Genomic DNA, 16,586 nt, shown 5'->3' with positions numbered 1-16,586 from the left:
CCCCGCGCGCTGGCTATTTCTGAGCTGGTTCGCCTGCGCAGAAAGTGGGTCGCCACATAATCCCCCCCCCCCCCGGAACCAGTGATACACCCCCCAATGTCCACAGTCTGGATCAGCCTCTGTTTGGGAGGTCTGCCTCTGCACCGTGGTGCCTGAACCTCGATCGGCTGCGCCAAGTCCACATGGGCTGGTTTGAGTCGGTCCACCGTGAAAACCTCCTCTCTCCCCCCAATGTCCAGAACGTATGTGGACCCGTTGTTGTTGATCACCTTGAACGGCCCCTCGTACAAACACAAACTTACAGTCCTACAGGTCTTTGGGTACATGGGTCGGGGTCGGTACGGGGGCCAGGTTGCCGAGCCTTTTGCGTAGCCTGTCCAGGACTGCTGCGGGTTCTTCCTCTTGCCCCCTTGGGGCTGGTATGAACTGTCCCGGGATGGCCAGAGGTGTGCCATACACCAACTCGGCCGACGAGGCGTGCAGATCCTCTTTGGGCGCTGTGCGAATTCCAAGCAGGACCCAGAGAAGCTCGTCCACCCAGTTAGTTCCTCTCAGGCGGGCCATGAGAGCCGACTTCAAGTGACGGTGGAAGCGTTCCACTAGTCCGTTCGACTGTGGGTGGTAGGCAGTAGTGTGGTGCAGCTGTGTTCCCAACAGGCTGGCCACAGCCGACCACAGGCTGGAGGTGAACTGGGTGCCTCTGTCGGAGGTAATGTGGGCCGGTACCCCGAAGCGTGCTACCCAGGTTGCAATCAGTGCTCGGGCGCAGGAATCGGCAGATGTGTTGGTGAGCGGGACCGCCTCTGGCCACCTCGTGAACCGGTCTACCATAGTTAGGAAGTACCGCGCTCCTCGGGACACTGGTAGGGGACCCACGATATCCACATGAATGTGGTCGAACCTCCGGTGGGTGGGTTCGAACTGCTGCGGTGGGGCTTTAGTGTGTCGCTGCACCTTGGCTGTCTGGCACTGCGCGCACGTTCTGGCCCATTCACTGACCTGCTTGCGAAGTCCGTGCCACGCGAATTTGCTGGAGACCAGCCAGACGGTTGTCCTGATAGATGGGTGCGCCAAACCGTGTATGGAGTCGAAAACACGCCGCCTCCAGGCTGCAGGGACGATGGGGCAAGGTTGGCCGGTAGCCATGTCGCACAGGAGGGTCCTCTCACCTGGGCCTACGAGAAAGTCCTGCAGCTACAAACCCGAGACTGCGGTCCCGTGGCTGGGCATTTCGTCGTCTGCCTGCTGTGCCTCCGCCAGTGCTGCATAGTCCACCCCCAGGGACAGGGCCTGGACAGCTGGTCTGGAGTGTGCGTCCGCCACGACGTTGTCCTTTCCCAAGACATGCCGGATGTCCGTCGTGTAGGACAGATGTCGCTGCTGGCGAGCCGACCAGGGATCGGACACCTTCGTGAACGCGAAGGTCAACGGTTTGTGGTCCGTGAACGCGGTGAATGGCCTGCCTTCTAAGAAGTACCTGAAATGCCGGATTGCCAGATACAGTGCCAACAGCTCCCGGTTGAAAGCACTGTACTTGAGTTCGGGTGGTTGTAGGTGCTTGCTGAAGAACGCCAAGGATTGCAAGAAGTCCACCCCCAGGAGTGGTTGGGGCACGGCAGCCAGTGTGAAGTCCCACGTGAACCGGCTGGCGCCGAACTGCAGCTGCACTGTGTGGGTGCCGTAGGTCCATATCGTGCTGCCGTTTGCGGCCCTCGGGGTGGGTCCTGGCTTCCTGTTGCAGCTGTCGTACCCCGTCGGGGGCAAGACGCTGATTTCCACTCCGGTGTCGACCAAGAAGCGGCGTCCCGACTGTTTGTCCCAGACGTACAAGAGGCTGTCCTGTTGGTCAGCCGCCATAGTCATTAGCAGCAGCTGGCTCTGGCCCTTGCAGGGCAGGTTACAACGGCGGGCTTTTGTGCCCCACCGCTGGTGGTAGAAACACCACTGTTCACTGGCCTCTTCACTCCTGCCTCTGTGTTGTGTGCTCCCCCCGCCGGGCCTGGTCTGGTCTGCTGTTGGGCGTGTGGCCTGGTAATCTGACCGACGGATCTCCCTCTTTGCTTTCCACAGCACCAGGCCGCCACCTTCCGGGCATCGCTGAAATCTGTGTCGGCCAGCAGCAGATGTATGTCCTCAGGCAGCTGCTCTAGGAACGCCTGCTCAAACATGAGGCAGGGCTTGTGTCCATCAGCCAGGGCCAGCATCTCGTTCATCAATGCTGACGGCAGCCTGTCTCCCAAACCGTCCAGGTGAAGCAGGCGGGCACCCCGCTCATGCCGTGAGAAGCCAAAGGTCTCAGTGAGCAGCGCTTTGAATGCTTCATATTTGCCTTCTTCTGGGGGCGACTGTATGAAATCCGCAACCTGGGTGGCTGTCTCCTTGTCAAGGGCGCTCACCACGTGATAGTAACACGTGGAATCAGAGGATATCTGCCGAATCTGGAACTGGGCTTCTGCTTGGCTAAACCACACGCGTGGTCGTAGCGTCCAGAAAGTTGGCAGTTTTAGCAAAACTGCGTGAACAGATGAAGAGTCGGTCATCTTTGGTCCAAATCCTGTTTTGACTGTCGGGGTCACCAATGTAGCGATGTGCTACACACAGCACTGAAATAACGACACACAGTCGGTAAGTCGTTTCGAGACTAGTTTACTCAAACTTCGCGGCGCTGGCATTTAATCCCTAGTGCTTGCCCTCTCCAGGCGGAAATGATGTCAGAGGTGCATTACCAAAGTCTCCCCCCGCGCGCTGGCTATTTGTGAGCCAGTTCGCCTGTGCAGAAAGTGGGTTGCCAGAATGTACATATTTAAAAAAATATGAAATGGGGCATAAAATTGAAATGATTCAACTCATTGCTAGCAAGTTTTAGTTGTTGCACATTGGTAAAGTATTGAAACTATTTGGTTACTTAATGTTCTTGGCTCTTCTTTCCAGTGTTTGCATAATTCTTAAACCTGTCACATATTAACTCAACTTTAGTTGTATTCCAAAAATAAGCTACAACTTCACACTTCTTTTTCCTTCTCCAGAAACATTTTCAGTGATTTTACACAAAGGTCTTAGTATTTTTGATGTGTTATTGTGCCGTGCCTCCCAGCAGAGTAACAGGTATAAGTGCTAAGGCCAGTTGTAGCTCCTACCCTAGTACAGATTGGGTAAGCAAAATAGCCCGTGGGTTCAAAGTTGGACGTATCAGATGCTAGTTAAACTTTCCAAATGCTGAGTGAGTTTGTGACAGAAATCCTTTGTTTTTACAGGCTAGAAATAAAAATATCTTGAAACAGTTTCTGTCTCACCTGGCAGGTTGCATGGATAGCTGACCACTTAATGTGGGCAAGGTTTTGAAATATCAGTCCTCCCTTTATATTTCAGTGCCCTGGCTAACATCATTCACAGTGGACTCTTACTATCAATGAAGAATCATCAGAAATGTGAATCACTTCAAGAGGCTGTCATTTTGTTATTAACCAAGGAGGATTTGTGAATTTCTGACCTATACAAACTTGCCGATGAAAAAAGATGCAGTCAGAAATGTGTGTCATGTCTGATATTTAAAGCAACCAAATATGTGAGTCCATGAATCTACAGCTTTGTCAATTGCAATGCCGCTGTGGAATTGGTCTCATTGTAATTTTGGTGGATTCCTATCCCTAGCCTCTCCTCGATAAAGCTGCTTGTGATAGAAGGGAATACATATTCTTTTGTAGGGATCTACTGGATCAATTTTCTGGCAGAGAGGGAGATGATTTATTTCGTATAGCCTCTGCTAGGTCTTTGGATAAACTGATCAATTACTCCCACTGGTCTACAAATTACCTGTTTAACCCTGCAGTTTTTCTCCAGTTGACCTGACCTTAATTTTCTTTAACTGTGGTCTGTTTGCATCACCATCTTGGGCAGTGTGCTCCAAGTTGGAACTATTTGCTTACATTTTAAAGATCTTCTGCCAGGCTCTCTTCCAATTGCCTTGTAGCTGGAAGAAGCCCAGCCTTTATACAAAGTGCCTTTGAGGGGAACTGAGTATTCAGACATGCTCTGCTAACATGCCTACTCCCTACCAGAATGATAGCACTGTCTGTTGGACTACTGTGTTTTTATTTTGCTTTGTATATTGGAAGGGTGGAGGGGGGGTGGGTGGGTAGGTGACATTTCCTAGAAACAGATTGAACTAGCTGTTTGAAAAATGTTTGCAGGTTCATTCTGCCAAAAAAAATTGAGACACAGAAACTTTCTCAGTTTAATTTCCAGGCTGACTGGATTAACATTGAAATTTGACTTTGAGAGCATTGTGTAGTGTCTCATTTTATGGAAATACCATAACCATTACAAGGATTTCAAAAGCAGTGAGATGTGGCTTGGAATATTCTTACTTCTTGTTCAGGGTAATAGCCCAGCAGGAAACCTGTCTGGATGTGGCTTGATTTTATTATTAGCAGTGCTGAGAACTTTGCATGGCTCTTTCTTTGCTTCTTTTCCAGTGACTTTTGCACACTATATATGAAGTGTTGGATGGTGGCGTGGGAGATATGAGAGGGATAAGACGCTCCTTCCCTGCTTAGCCCCCACCTGGTAACACGTGAAGTCATGGGATTAGGTGCTGATTGTTGGTATGAGTAGCTGGTGCATATCTCAAGTTCTGGTTATGTGACCTCTGAAGACAATCTCTGAAGAGTATTGCCAATGGCAGGGATCACCTGATTTGTAAATACACTGCCCAGAAGAAGGCAATGGCAAATAAGTTCTGTAGAAAAATTTGCCAAGAACAATCATGCTCAACAACAATGATTGCCTACGTTATATGACACAGCACATATGTTGATTTTAAGAAATGTGTGTATTTGTGCATCAAATTTAAAGTGAGTACCTTACACCCAGGAATTTGCTGCTTCTGTATTGTAAGGCTAGCTATCTTTTAGTTTTCCCTTTTTAGAGACCTTGCATACAGTGCCTTTTTAAAAAGTATTCAGCCCCGAACCCTTTGTTCACATAAATGAGTATTACAACCAGGGATGTTGATCAATTTAACTGAGAATTTTTAAGTTTATGAATCACATGCTCCTTTTTCCACAGTAGAGCCCAAAAAGCAGGAAAAATTGTAAAGCTTGAAAAACTAAATACAAAATCTAATGTCAGCAGTTCAAAAATATTCATTCCCCCCCCCCCCCCCCCCCAAACCTTGCTCAGTAATTAGTTGAACCACCTCTTGCAGCTATTACAGCCAGTAGTCTATTTGGATAAGTAATTTAGCTTTGTAAAACATGATGGAACAAGATTTGCTCATTTCTCCTTGCAAAGTTGCTTAAGCTGTACTGGGTTAGTTGGGCAGTGGTGGTGGACAGTAATCTTGAGGTCTTGCCGGAGATGTTTGATTGGGTAAAGGTCAGGACATAACTCGGCTTCTCAACGACATCGGTTTTCTTCATTTGAAAATGCTCCATGATTACTTTGGTTTGTTGCCTTGCTGCAAGATGAACTTCCTCCTCTGTTTAAGCTTCCTGTTAGAGGCTTGCAGGTTTTTATCCTGGGTCTCTGTCTTTAGCAGATATCCTGACCAGATTTCCAGACCCTGCTGCTCTGACAATGCTTTACAATAGGGATGGTGTTGCTTGGCTGATGTGTAGTATTAGACTTGTGCTACACATGCTGCTTAGAGTTGAGGCCAAAAAGCTCCACTCTGGTCTCATCTGATCATAAGACCTTCTTCCACTTCTTTACTGTATCTTCTAAGTGACACTTTATGGAGTTTTGCAGGCAATTAAATGTTTTTTTTTAACCAGGATTTCTTCCTTGCTGCTCTTCCATGAATATTGTTTTTTGTGTAAGGCTTGGAGATTGTGGCGCCGTGAACTTCATCTCCAGTTACAGCCACTGATTTCTGCTGCTCACTCGATGACTTTTGGTGTCACAGTAGATTCTCTTACAAGTGCCATTCTTTTCCGGCAACTAAGTTTAGAGGGGTGGCCTGACCTAGGCAATGTGGCTGTGGTTTCATTTTTCCAATTTTTCACGATGAACTGCACTGAGCGAGTGATGTTCAGTGTCTTTGAGATGGTCTGTACGCTTCCCCAGATCTGTGCTTCTCAATTATCATTTCCCTGACTTGTCTTAAATACTCTTTAGCCTTCATTTTTGTTTGGTCTGTTGAAAACCTACCATACTGTTGGACCTTACACAGAGAGGGTATTTATTCTTATGAATTCATTGAAAACAGGTGATCCTACATCAACAAATTTTCTACATCAAATTGGGTGAGTTAGTAAGTTAGGAAAGTTACTGTAGTAGTTTTCAAGGTGATGAATATTTTTTCAGCATAATTCTGGTTTTTAATTTTTAGTAAATTTGACAGGCTTTGGAATTTTTTTGATATGATACTGTTTTATAAATTAGCTCAATATGATGCTACTTCAGTGTATTTTACGTTCAGAAAATGAGAGTAAAATGTGAATATAATTAAGCAGGTTGAACACTTTTTCAAGGCACTGTAAATCTACCCCACATGTTGATTTGTTAAGCGTGTGGTCTCATTGTTTTTGTGAGGTTTTCTGATGAGTTAAACATATTTCCATTCATATCCATTTTCTAGACCACCAAGAGATCTGGATTCAAAGGCGTGCATTACGATTGGAGATCGAGTAAGGATTTTTTTCATGCTATTTTAAACTTCAGTTTATTGCAAATAATTCCTCTGCTTCCTTCTCAAGTGTTATAATGCAGAGTTTGCAATTTACTTGCTGAATTTACTTTATAATTGGTTTGATTTATTTAAATACAGATGTATAGATAAATTTATGTATGGATTGTGATACTGTTGATGGAGAGCAGCAATGGGTGCTGCAAATCAGTGTGTATTTCCAAGCTCCAGTGCACAGTGATTATGTTATGATCTCGAGAGGTTTCAGCAGTGAATAACATTCAGGTTGAAAGCTTCTTATTTCAAAGTGCATATTAAAGTCCTCGTGTAACATTTCTGGTGGATGTAAAATAAAATATCATGCCTTTATTTCAAAGTGGAGTTATCTTGGAACCTTATCATTAATCTCTCAGTCATGATTAATAAAACATATTTGGTCACTGTCTCATTTCTGTTGGAATTTGTTGTGGGCAAGTTGGCTGCAGTGGTGCGACAGGTAATGCAGCTGCTTCACAATTCCAGGTGCCTTGGTTCACTTACGACTTCTGGAGCCCAGTTCATCAGTTTCCTCCCACATCCCACAGACTCACTAACTGGGGGTGGGGAGGGGTGTTATATGTTGGACTTGATGAGTATGTGAGAGCGATGAGATTGCAGCAAAGTATGGTGAATGGGAATTGTGAAGATACCCCAAGAGCCAACTTGATGGACTGAATGGCTTTATGTAATAACAAAAAGTGAGAGCAGGTATTTCCCAAGTAACAGCATGGGAATACCACCGACTGGAAATTGCCCTCCAAGCTGCACCCCATTCTGACATAGAAATGGACTGCCCTTCATTCACCATCATGGAGCCTGAATTCTGGAACTCCCTCTCCTGTAGAAGTATGTATATACCCACATGTCAAGGACTATATAATATATACAGGTATGCGTCGCTTAACGTTCATGATATGTTCTGTGAAATCGAACGTTACATGATTTGGACGTGCGAACACCATATTATATACTTTGCCTCTTGCTACTGCTATCACTAGGAGTGGGTTTGCTGCGTTTGGAAGCCATGATGCACTTTACGGTAATATTTTCAAAAGAAAATTAAACAGAGATAATGCTACTACAGTCAAGAGACGCACGATACACGAGATTGGTTACGTCCGCTACGTCACGTTCTCCGATCTACGGATGTATATGTGATTGGATGTTGTCCAAATGGACGTTAAGCAGCGCACGCCTGTATTATATTGCTTTACTTGGGCTTAAGAAAATTGGTGGAGTCAGAGAAACACCAACCCAGAAGCTAAGTTGCTTTAACCATTGAAACTTAAGTACGAAGCTGAAGACCAGGTAGGCTTTAATTTCCAATGCATTGTAACTTAATATAACTAATATTTATATTTACATGCTTGTAATTGCTTGGCACATACTAGAATAAAATGCAAGTAAAATAGAAATTTCATTTTGTGATTTTTCAAAGCACTTAAAATCAGAGGGTGCTTTTGATGCATAATCATTGGTAAAGGGCAACAGCAATTTGGATGTCGTATCATAGAGCACTACAGCACAGAAATGTGCCTTTCAGCCCATCTAGTCCATGCAACCTGTTTTCTGCCTAATCCCATCTGTCCACAGCCAGACCATAGCCCTCCATATCCCAGTCACTCATCCATGTACCTATATAAACTTCTCTTGAATGTTGCAATTGAACCTGCATCCACCTCTTCTACTGATGGCTTATATCGCACTCTCATCGTCCTCCGAGTGAAGAAGTTCCGCTCAAATTCACTATAGACCTCTAGTTGTCGTCATCCAATCTTGGGAAAATGCCTGCATGTATTTACTCTATCCATAACACTCTTAGCATTGTAACTTCTAAGACAGGGGTTCTCAACCTTTATGCCATGGACCAATACGGTTAAGCACTGTGTAAGTTCTACCCTGAATTGTCCTGCCAAAATGCAACACTTGGTACTTGTCTGCATTAAGCTCTATCTGCTATTTTTGAGCCGATTTCCCCCCCCCCCACCCCGATTCAGATCCCGCTGCAAGCTTTGATAGTCTTCCTTGCTGTCCACCAGCAATGAGATGACGCAAGTTCATCTGCTTGAGAATTGTGAGGAATAAATATTCATCAAAACTCTGGGGAGAACAAACATTTCATAAATGGAATACTGCAGTGATATCTTTTATTTCTGAAAGGGGCATTTGAGGCATCTCAATGATAGTTCTACAAAAGTAGGCTGCTATAGTGTAAAGATTTGTGCTGAAGCCTCTTGATTGGGACTTGAACCTAAAGCCTTCTGGCATCCATCCATCCCTGGTCATTTTTTTAGCCGACTCTATATCATCATCCTCGTTATGTGCTATGTAGTGTGGCACAGGTGATCATGGTCTCATGACCATGATTCTCCTTGGCAAATTTTTCTACAGAGTGGTGTGCCATTACCTTTAGCTGGGCAGTGTCTTTATAAGACAGGTGACCCAGTCATTATCAGTACTCTTCAGAGATTGTCTGCCTGGCATCAGTGGTCCATAAAATTGTAAGATACAGGAGCAAAATTACCGGTAGGTCATTTGGCCCATTAAGTCTGCTCCGCCATTTCATCATGGCTGATCCAATTTTCCTCTCAGCCCCAATCTCCTGCCTGCTCTCCATATCCCTTCAAGCCCTGACCAATCAAGAATCTATCAACCTCTGCCTTAAGTATACGTAAAGACTTGGTCTCCACAGCTGCCTATGGCAAAGAATTTCACAGATTCACCACTCCTTAGCTAAAGAAATTCCTCCTCATCTCTGTTCTGAGGCTGTGTCCACTAGTCTTAGATTCTTCCGCAATCCTTGCCACATCCACTCTATTAAGGCCTTTCACCGTTTGAAAGGTTTCAATGAGGTCACCCCTCATTCTTCTGAACTCTAGTGAATACAGGTTTAGAACCATCAACGCCCTTCATAGGACAAGCCATTCAATCCTGGTCGCATAACAAGAACTTGTGGTATGCACCATCTACACATACAACCATCCACCTCCTGCTGCCATGGCTTCGCATGACTGTAATCGGGAGCTAAGCAGGTGCTACACCTTGCCCAAGGGTGACCTGCTAGCTAGCAAAGGAAAGGAGCACCTTACACCTCCTTTTGGTAGAGACTTATCTCCACCCCACCATCCACAACTCTATAGTTGCTAATATATTACATTCATTAATATCCATTTGGCCAGTTAATTCATTTATCTTATGAATGACAAAGGCATTGATATACTCAGTATATGCAAATATGGGTGAAATTTAAAAAAAAAATCAATATTTTGTTAATGTCATTATCCTTGTGTGCTGGCATTTCACTGTGGTTCCTGTTTGCATTATTATTATCATTATTATTTATTATTTAACTTTTAGGAAGTGAAATGTTTGAGAAATAGGGAGAAGCTCAAAATGACCCATCGGTGTATTTTCTTGACTGAGGCCATCCACAGAGATGTGGTCGTATTGCAAATGAACTTGGAATTATTCTGGTGAAGGTGTTGTTCCTTGCAAAACGATCAAAAAGAAATAGAAGTCAGATTAGAATTTAAGTTAGGACATAGAACAGCATAGCACAGCGCAAGCTGTTCAGCCCATGATGTTGAGAAGAAATTGTAGACAAAAGAAATTCTAAGTTAAAGCCAGCTTGATCATGACAGAAGTGCATACTCATTCAGAGACAGTCACTTATGATGATCAAAGAAAATCCAGAGAAAAGGACATTTTCCAGGGAAGAATAGCAGGCAGTTGAAAAATTTATATTGGCTACCTCTGTTAGTGGCAATCCCAGCCATGTTCTCAAAGCTCAAAGTATTCCTTGTTTTACTATATTTATATTAATACTGAGTTTGAGTATGAGCTGCTTTTACCATATGGGCAAAGGTCACCAGTCTGAGCTACTGACAGAGGCAATCAGTTATTTGCCTTTCGAAATTTGACTACAAAAGGTTCTATCAAAAACTCTTTTTTTGAATATTTGAGAATTATTCCAGTTTTAACAGTGCACCCACTACTGTACAACCAGGGAAATGAAACTCCAATCATTGGGCATTCAGTGACATTTTGATTTTGTGATATAATGGTAGACTACGGCATGATTAAGTCACATATTTGTCTTCTGGGTGGCTTTACTATCTGCTTTCATCTGTCTCTCCTCTGCTTCCCCCAACCTTGATTTCTTGGGGATTCCAAATGGTGATTTTTTTTCTTTCTCGGCCCCCCCCCCCCCCCCCCGGGTCTCTAATAACATCTCCACTCTTTCATCCTACTCTTGCTGATCTCTACCCCTTCCCTCACCCTGGTCATTTGTCTGATCAGCCAATACCATTTGCTGAATCCTCTAATCGCCAAACAAATGCAAAACAAACCTACCATCACCTGCCACTCCACCAGCCTCCGGGTCCAACGTATAATTCTCCATAACTTCCGCCACCTCCAACAGGATCCCACTACCAAGCACATCTTTCCCTCTCTCCCCCCCCATTTCTGCTTTCCGCAGGGATCGCTCCCTACACGACTCCCTCGTCCATTCGTCCCTCCCATCCCTTCCCACCGATCTCCCTCCTGGCACTTATCCTTGTAAACGGAACAAGTGCTACACCTGCCCTTACACTTCCTCCCTCACCACCATTCAGGGCCCCAGACAGTCCTTCCAGGTGAGGTGACACTTCACCTGTGAGTCGGCTGGTGTGGTATACTGTGTCCAGTGCTCCCGGTGTGGCCTTTTATATATTAGTGAGACCCGACGCAGACTGGAAGACCATTTTGCTGAACACCTATGCTCTGTCCGCCAGAGAAAGCAGGATCTCCCAGTGGCTACACATTTTAATTCCACGTCCCATTTCCATTCTGATATGTTTATCCACGGCCACCTCTACTGTCAAGATGAATCCACACTCAGGTTGGAGGAACAATACCTTGTATTCTGTCTGGGTAGCCTCCAACCTGATGGCATGAACACTGATTTCTCTAACTTCTGTTAATGCTCCTCCTCCCCTTCTTACTCCGTCCCTTATTTATTTATTTATTTATTTATTATCACTCACCCCCCCCCCCCCCCTTCACTGCCCCTCTCACAATCACTCCTTGCCTGTTTTCCATCTCCCTCTGGTGCTCCCCTTCCCCTTTTTTTCTCCCTAGACCTCTCGTCCCATGATCCTTTCCCTTCTCTAGCTCTGTATCCCTTTTGCCAATCCACTTTCCAGCTCTTGGCTTCATCCCTCCTCCTCCTGTCTTCTCCTGTCATTTTGGATCTTCCCCTCCCCCTCCCATTTTCAAATCTCTTATTATCTCTCAGTTAATCCTAACGAAGGGTCGCGGCCCGAAACGTCGACAGTGCTTCTCCCTATAGACGCTGCCTGGCCTGCTGTGTTCTACCAGCATTTTGTGTGTGTTGCTTGAATTTCCAGCATTTCCTTGTGTTTGCAATACAAACACTTTTTTTGCCCAGAAAAAGCACAACTTCATTGTTTATTAGCAGTTGGTCTGTCATGCAGTGGATATTAATGTTATCCATTGGATTGCACAATCTTTCGGCATGTATTTTGCAAATCATGGAAGAACTTACATAAAAAATTAATTCATTTAGTGTGGGTAACAGAAACTTACTTTCCTTAACCCCCAACCCCCATCTTTTAAAACAGAAGCTATTGGAAATGAGGCCATAGACATAAGAACAGAATTAGGCCATTCGGCCCATCAAATCTGCTTCACCATTTCATCATGGCTGATCCATTTCCTGCTCAGCCTCAAACTCCCATCTTTTTCCCATATTCTTTCACACCCTGACTAATCAGTGTGTGAAAGGATAGTGCTTTGAGTTCTGGTGAGTTTGTGAATGTTTGATGTAGAAGTTTGCAAACTAACACCAAAACAAAAGTTAAGCATTGTTGATAGTTGAAGACTTTTTTTTGAGATGAGTGTAACTGGTATAGCTATCTTTTGCTAATATGCTTGAGGTGGCGGTGGTGGTGAGCTAGCCTCCTAGTGCTACTCAGAATTGCGTTGCATATCTTTCAATGCCATGGTTCAGGTCCCAACTTTGTATTGTTGGTGTTTTCACTTAAATCTAGACGCACAAAAAAATTGAGCTATGATATCTAACTTTTGGGGAGTGTTAACTAGCACACAGATTCAGCTGCAGTGGAACAATATTTTTGTCATTTGTTGCTTCTACACCCTCAAGTACTGTTTTATTTACAGATACCAGCAGTATTGCAGAGGTCTGCCAAGTTCAAAGTAAATATATTATCAAATTTACTGTATGTCATTATACAGTATACTACCCTGAGATTCAATTTCTTGCAGGCATTCACAGTAGAACAAATAAATACAATAGAATCAATGAAAAAAAACTCAGTGCAATCAAGTAACAAGTAACAGTACAAGAATATCAAATCAAATTCAAGTTTAATTATCGTTCAACCATACATGAATTCAGCTGGACGAAACAGCATTTCACTGGGGCCTAGGTGCAAAACATACACAGCATAACACAGCACATTCAAGGTAGGGAGCATACATACAGTCACACAAAGAAAAAATATATACAGCTTAAGTCCCTGAGTGACATGTCCTGCAAATTGATGGTGTAGTTCCTGGCAGTCCACAGACAAACCCATGCATGCAATCATCTTCATCATTCCACTGATTGAACACTGGAAGGCAACACTGACAGGATAGGCTAGCCCCCAAACGAGCATGGATGCCATGCTTCACCACCTTTAGCTTGTCCTCTCCTGAACTGCAGCGGCAGGCAAGCCTGTGACTTGAGGCCTGGCCCTTGCGACAGTCGAGGCCACGCAGATCCTCTGCCATCTTCCTGCCACCAAAAAGGGAAACAGGCTTATGGCCTCTTACATTATTAATGTTCAACAAGGTCTTGTGATCACAAGAGAAACATCCAAGACAATCTGTGCAAATACAAAAAAACCTCTAATAATAAATTATATTGAGAATGTGAGTTGTAGCGTCTTTGTAAGTGAATCCATAGGTTGTGGAATCAGTTCAGAGTTGCATTGAGTGAAGGTATCAAGAGGCTGAGGGCTGTTCCTGAACCTGATGGTGTTGGACCTAAGGCTTCTGTACCACCTCCCTGATGGCAGCAGCAAGAAGAGAGCAGGGCCTGGATGGGTGGTGGCCCACTTAGTACCTTAGGAGAATAACATGAGTGATCAGTATCTGCTGTCAGGTTAACTATACAGTTTCTCCTCACTGCAGAATCCTTGGAGTGGTGTGGGACCTGAGTGTTACATAACAAATAGCTAGACTTTGCACCGAGCTGGAGGAATAGAGGGATGAAAACTAGAGGACAAAAATCAATGCTGTATAGTACTTCCTTTTTGCTTCCTTTCAAAGGTTTGCCATAAAACATGGGAACATGAAATGTTACCCTGATTTGGCAATCATTTGCAAGGAGAACGTTAACCATTTCACACAAAACTTGACACTTGCTTTCATGAGATTTGTGCCTTTGAATTGGTGACCAATAAGTTCAACAACTGTTTACATACATTCTGATATTATCTAAAGCAATTTACCAATTTAAAAAAATAGTTGCCACCATGAGGATACTGAAAAGTTTCAACTAAGACTGATTTAGTATATCTTTTGCCTTGGTATTAGAAAATTGCAGGAAAAAATCCAACTTCAGATGCTCCAATAGAAAAATAAACCTATCCATTGCTACATGGAGGAAGTACAGTAGATTCTAGTTAGTTGGGACACATTGGGACCAGTATGTTTTGGCCCAATTAAGTGGCTGCCCTAATTATTTGAAGTTTCTTGGAAATTGTTAAAGTATTAAAAAAAATACAAACTACCATTAAACTGAGTAACAGATTATGTGTTTATATAAAATACAGACAAATTAGATTGCAAGCAACACATAAAATGGAGGAACTTAGCAGGCCAAGCAGCATCTATGGGGGAGAAAAGTTCAGGCTGAGACCCTTCGGCAGGACTGGAGGAAAAAAGATGAGGAGTAGGTTTTGTTTGTGACAGAGTAGATTGGGATGCATTGCTTTCTTTGAACCCGAGAGTGTTGTGTGTTTGTTGCAAAGGGAATCGTCTGGTGTGCCACGATATTTTAAAACAAAAGGTCTATTTCATTGGCATTGTAGATATCGTCTACACAAAACATTTGAAGCAAGTTGGGGAGTTTTGTAGATTTCCATGTTTCTGCACTTAAACATCAGCACTACCTTTCTCACTTTGTGCTTTTCTTGAATTTAATGCCTACATTTCCATCAAGATAACCAGCCACTAAACCATTGTTTTAAAATATTTGTGACCCAGCTTCTTAGCTAACTCCTCTGACTCGTTTGTCAACATTGGTCCACTGACAGGTACACTTCAGTAAGTTAAAATGGGAAACTATTTAGGGCCTCTTCAACATCTGGATCCTTACCTTCACACTTTTGTTTTTGAGATGTTTGCTGATGTCCCTCATGAAATACCCTTTCTTCACATAGTTTATCTTGCTGATGTATCAAGCGTGTAATTGTAGATTCGGCATTCCAGCTATTTATGCCAGCTGATGAGGAAGGGTTGTTAGGCCGATGACTTTCAATTTGGTTCAGTAGGGCAATTCATTCCGGCTAGTGTCAAATCTTTTCGTGATGAGAGTCCCTCAACATTTTTAAGTTTAAATTTAAATAAAAACAAAATCATCAAAGATCACTGCCTTCTGAATCAGCATCTGTTGGTCCAAATGGATAACATAACACAAACACACATTGTTGTTCACTCTTAAGCATGGTGTAGTGAATAGCAGTCACACAAGTGCATGTGACTGACTGTTTCCTGCCCAAATTAAGTGACAGAGTTTCCAAAATAAACGAGGGGAATCCTGGCCATTTTCTTGATTAGTTTGTTCTTTAAGAGTTGTTCGAAATTCATGGCTTCCCTGATTAACTGATGGCCCAGTTAACCGGAATCCACCATACCTCATGAACGAATGTGCCATTTTGCTGATGAAATGTCAGTTGGCTCTTCTGAATGCTTTTGAAACTTGGACTACCTGCTATAGCCCAGTGAAACATTGAAGATACCACCAGTGCAGTCTCCACAAAACTCAGCTAAATTTACTGGTAGGATAAGCAACCTAACAATCTTCTCTCTCAAGCCATTATCCCATAATTGTAAGCTTAACTACACTCGTTTGTCTCTGTTGAGTAAACCACAGACCCAAGACTCGCATACCAGGTACTCTGATCCAGGCTTATTGATAGAGAAAGGCTTGAAAAATGAAACATTCCCACTAACTCATTGGACACTCTGGCCCATGACTACTCAAAGTGGAGAATGAACATTTGGCATAGCACTCATGTCTGTGCATCTGGGAGCTTATTTTAAACAGCTGAAAAAGCACATCTCCTAACCAAGCAACCATATGTAGATTCTGCAGTTTCCACATTAGCGTCCTTTTGAAAGAGAGTGATGTACTTGAGTTTCTTTTCCTGGTTATCCCTCAACCAGCATCACCGGCAGCAGATTAAATATAGTTAGGTGAGGTTGTTGTTTTTGATCTGGAGATGATTTTGTCAAGAAGGTTCTTCCAAAGTCGAGATGAGACAAAAAAATCTTGTGGTTATGGTCGTTTTATTAGATGTTCATCACAGTTCAGGTCAGGCGAAGTCAGCCAGTACCAGCAAGCAAACAAGGCAAGTGAAGAAGTAACAAAAGATCAAGCAGGTACTTTCCTTTTATACCCTAAACTGGTACGTACTGGTTTGGATAAGAAACTTGTTAACAAATACTTCAGCTCTGCAGAATAAGAACGATGGAAGTAGGGAACCAAATATGCTGCATTACTAAAAGTTACTGAGTAGACATGTATTTTGGGTTTTCTGCATGAAGTCAGGAAAGAAGTTATTTGAACTTTTGTAGTATAATGTGGACCTTGTTTATCTATTATGTATCTACTATTGGCTGATTT

The 16,586-nt window shown here is 43.7% G+C and overlaps 1 protein-coding gene across 6 annotated transcripts in view; it reads left to right on the top strand.

Annotated features, from left to right (window-relative positions):
• LOC140735652 (dual specificity mitogen-activated protein kinase kinase 6-like) overlaps positions 1-16,586 on the top strand; it is a 167,575-nt gene that overhangs the window by 92,819 nt on the left and 58,170 nt on the right. For all 6 annotated transcript variants that reach the window (XR_012100789.1, XM_073060950.1, XM_073060949.1 and 3 more), the window contains exon 3: positions 6,581-6,629. Coding sequence is in view for 5 of the 6 variants with exons in the window: in XM_073060950.1 (XP_072917051.1) it covers positions 6,581-6,629 (49 nt within the window). In the remaining variant the exon portion in view is untranslated. The remainder of the gene's footprint in view (positions 1-6,580; positions 6,630-16,586) is intronic.

This window comes from Hemitrygon akajei, chromosome 11 (genome assembly GCF_048418815.1).
Source record: "Hemitrygon akajei chromosome 11, sHemAka1.3, whole genome shotgun sequence".
NCBI classification, from domain to species: domain Eukaryota; kingdom Metazoa; phylum Chordata; class Chondrichthyes; order Myliobatiformes; family Dasyatidae; genus Hemitrygon; species Hemitrygon akajei.
Note: the sequence above shows the minus strand (reverse complement) of the source record. Positions and strands in the feature narration are given on the sequence as shown.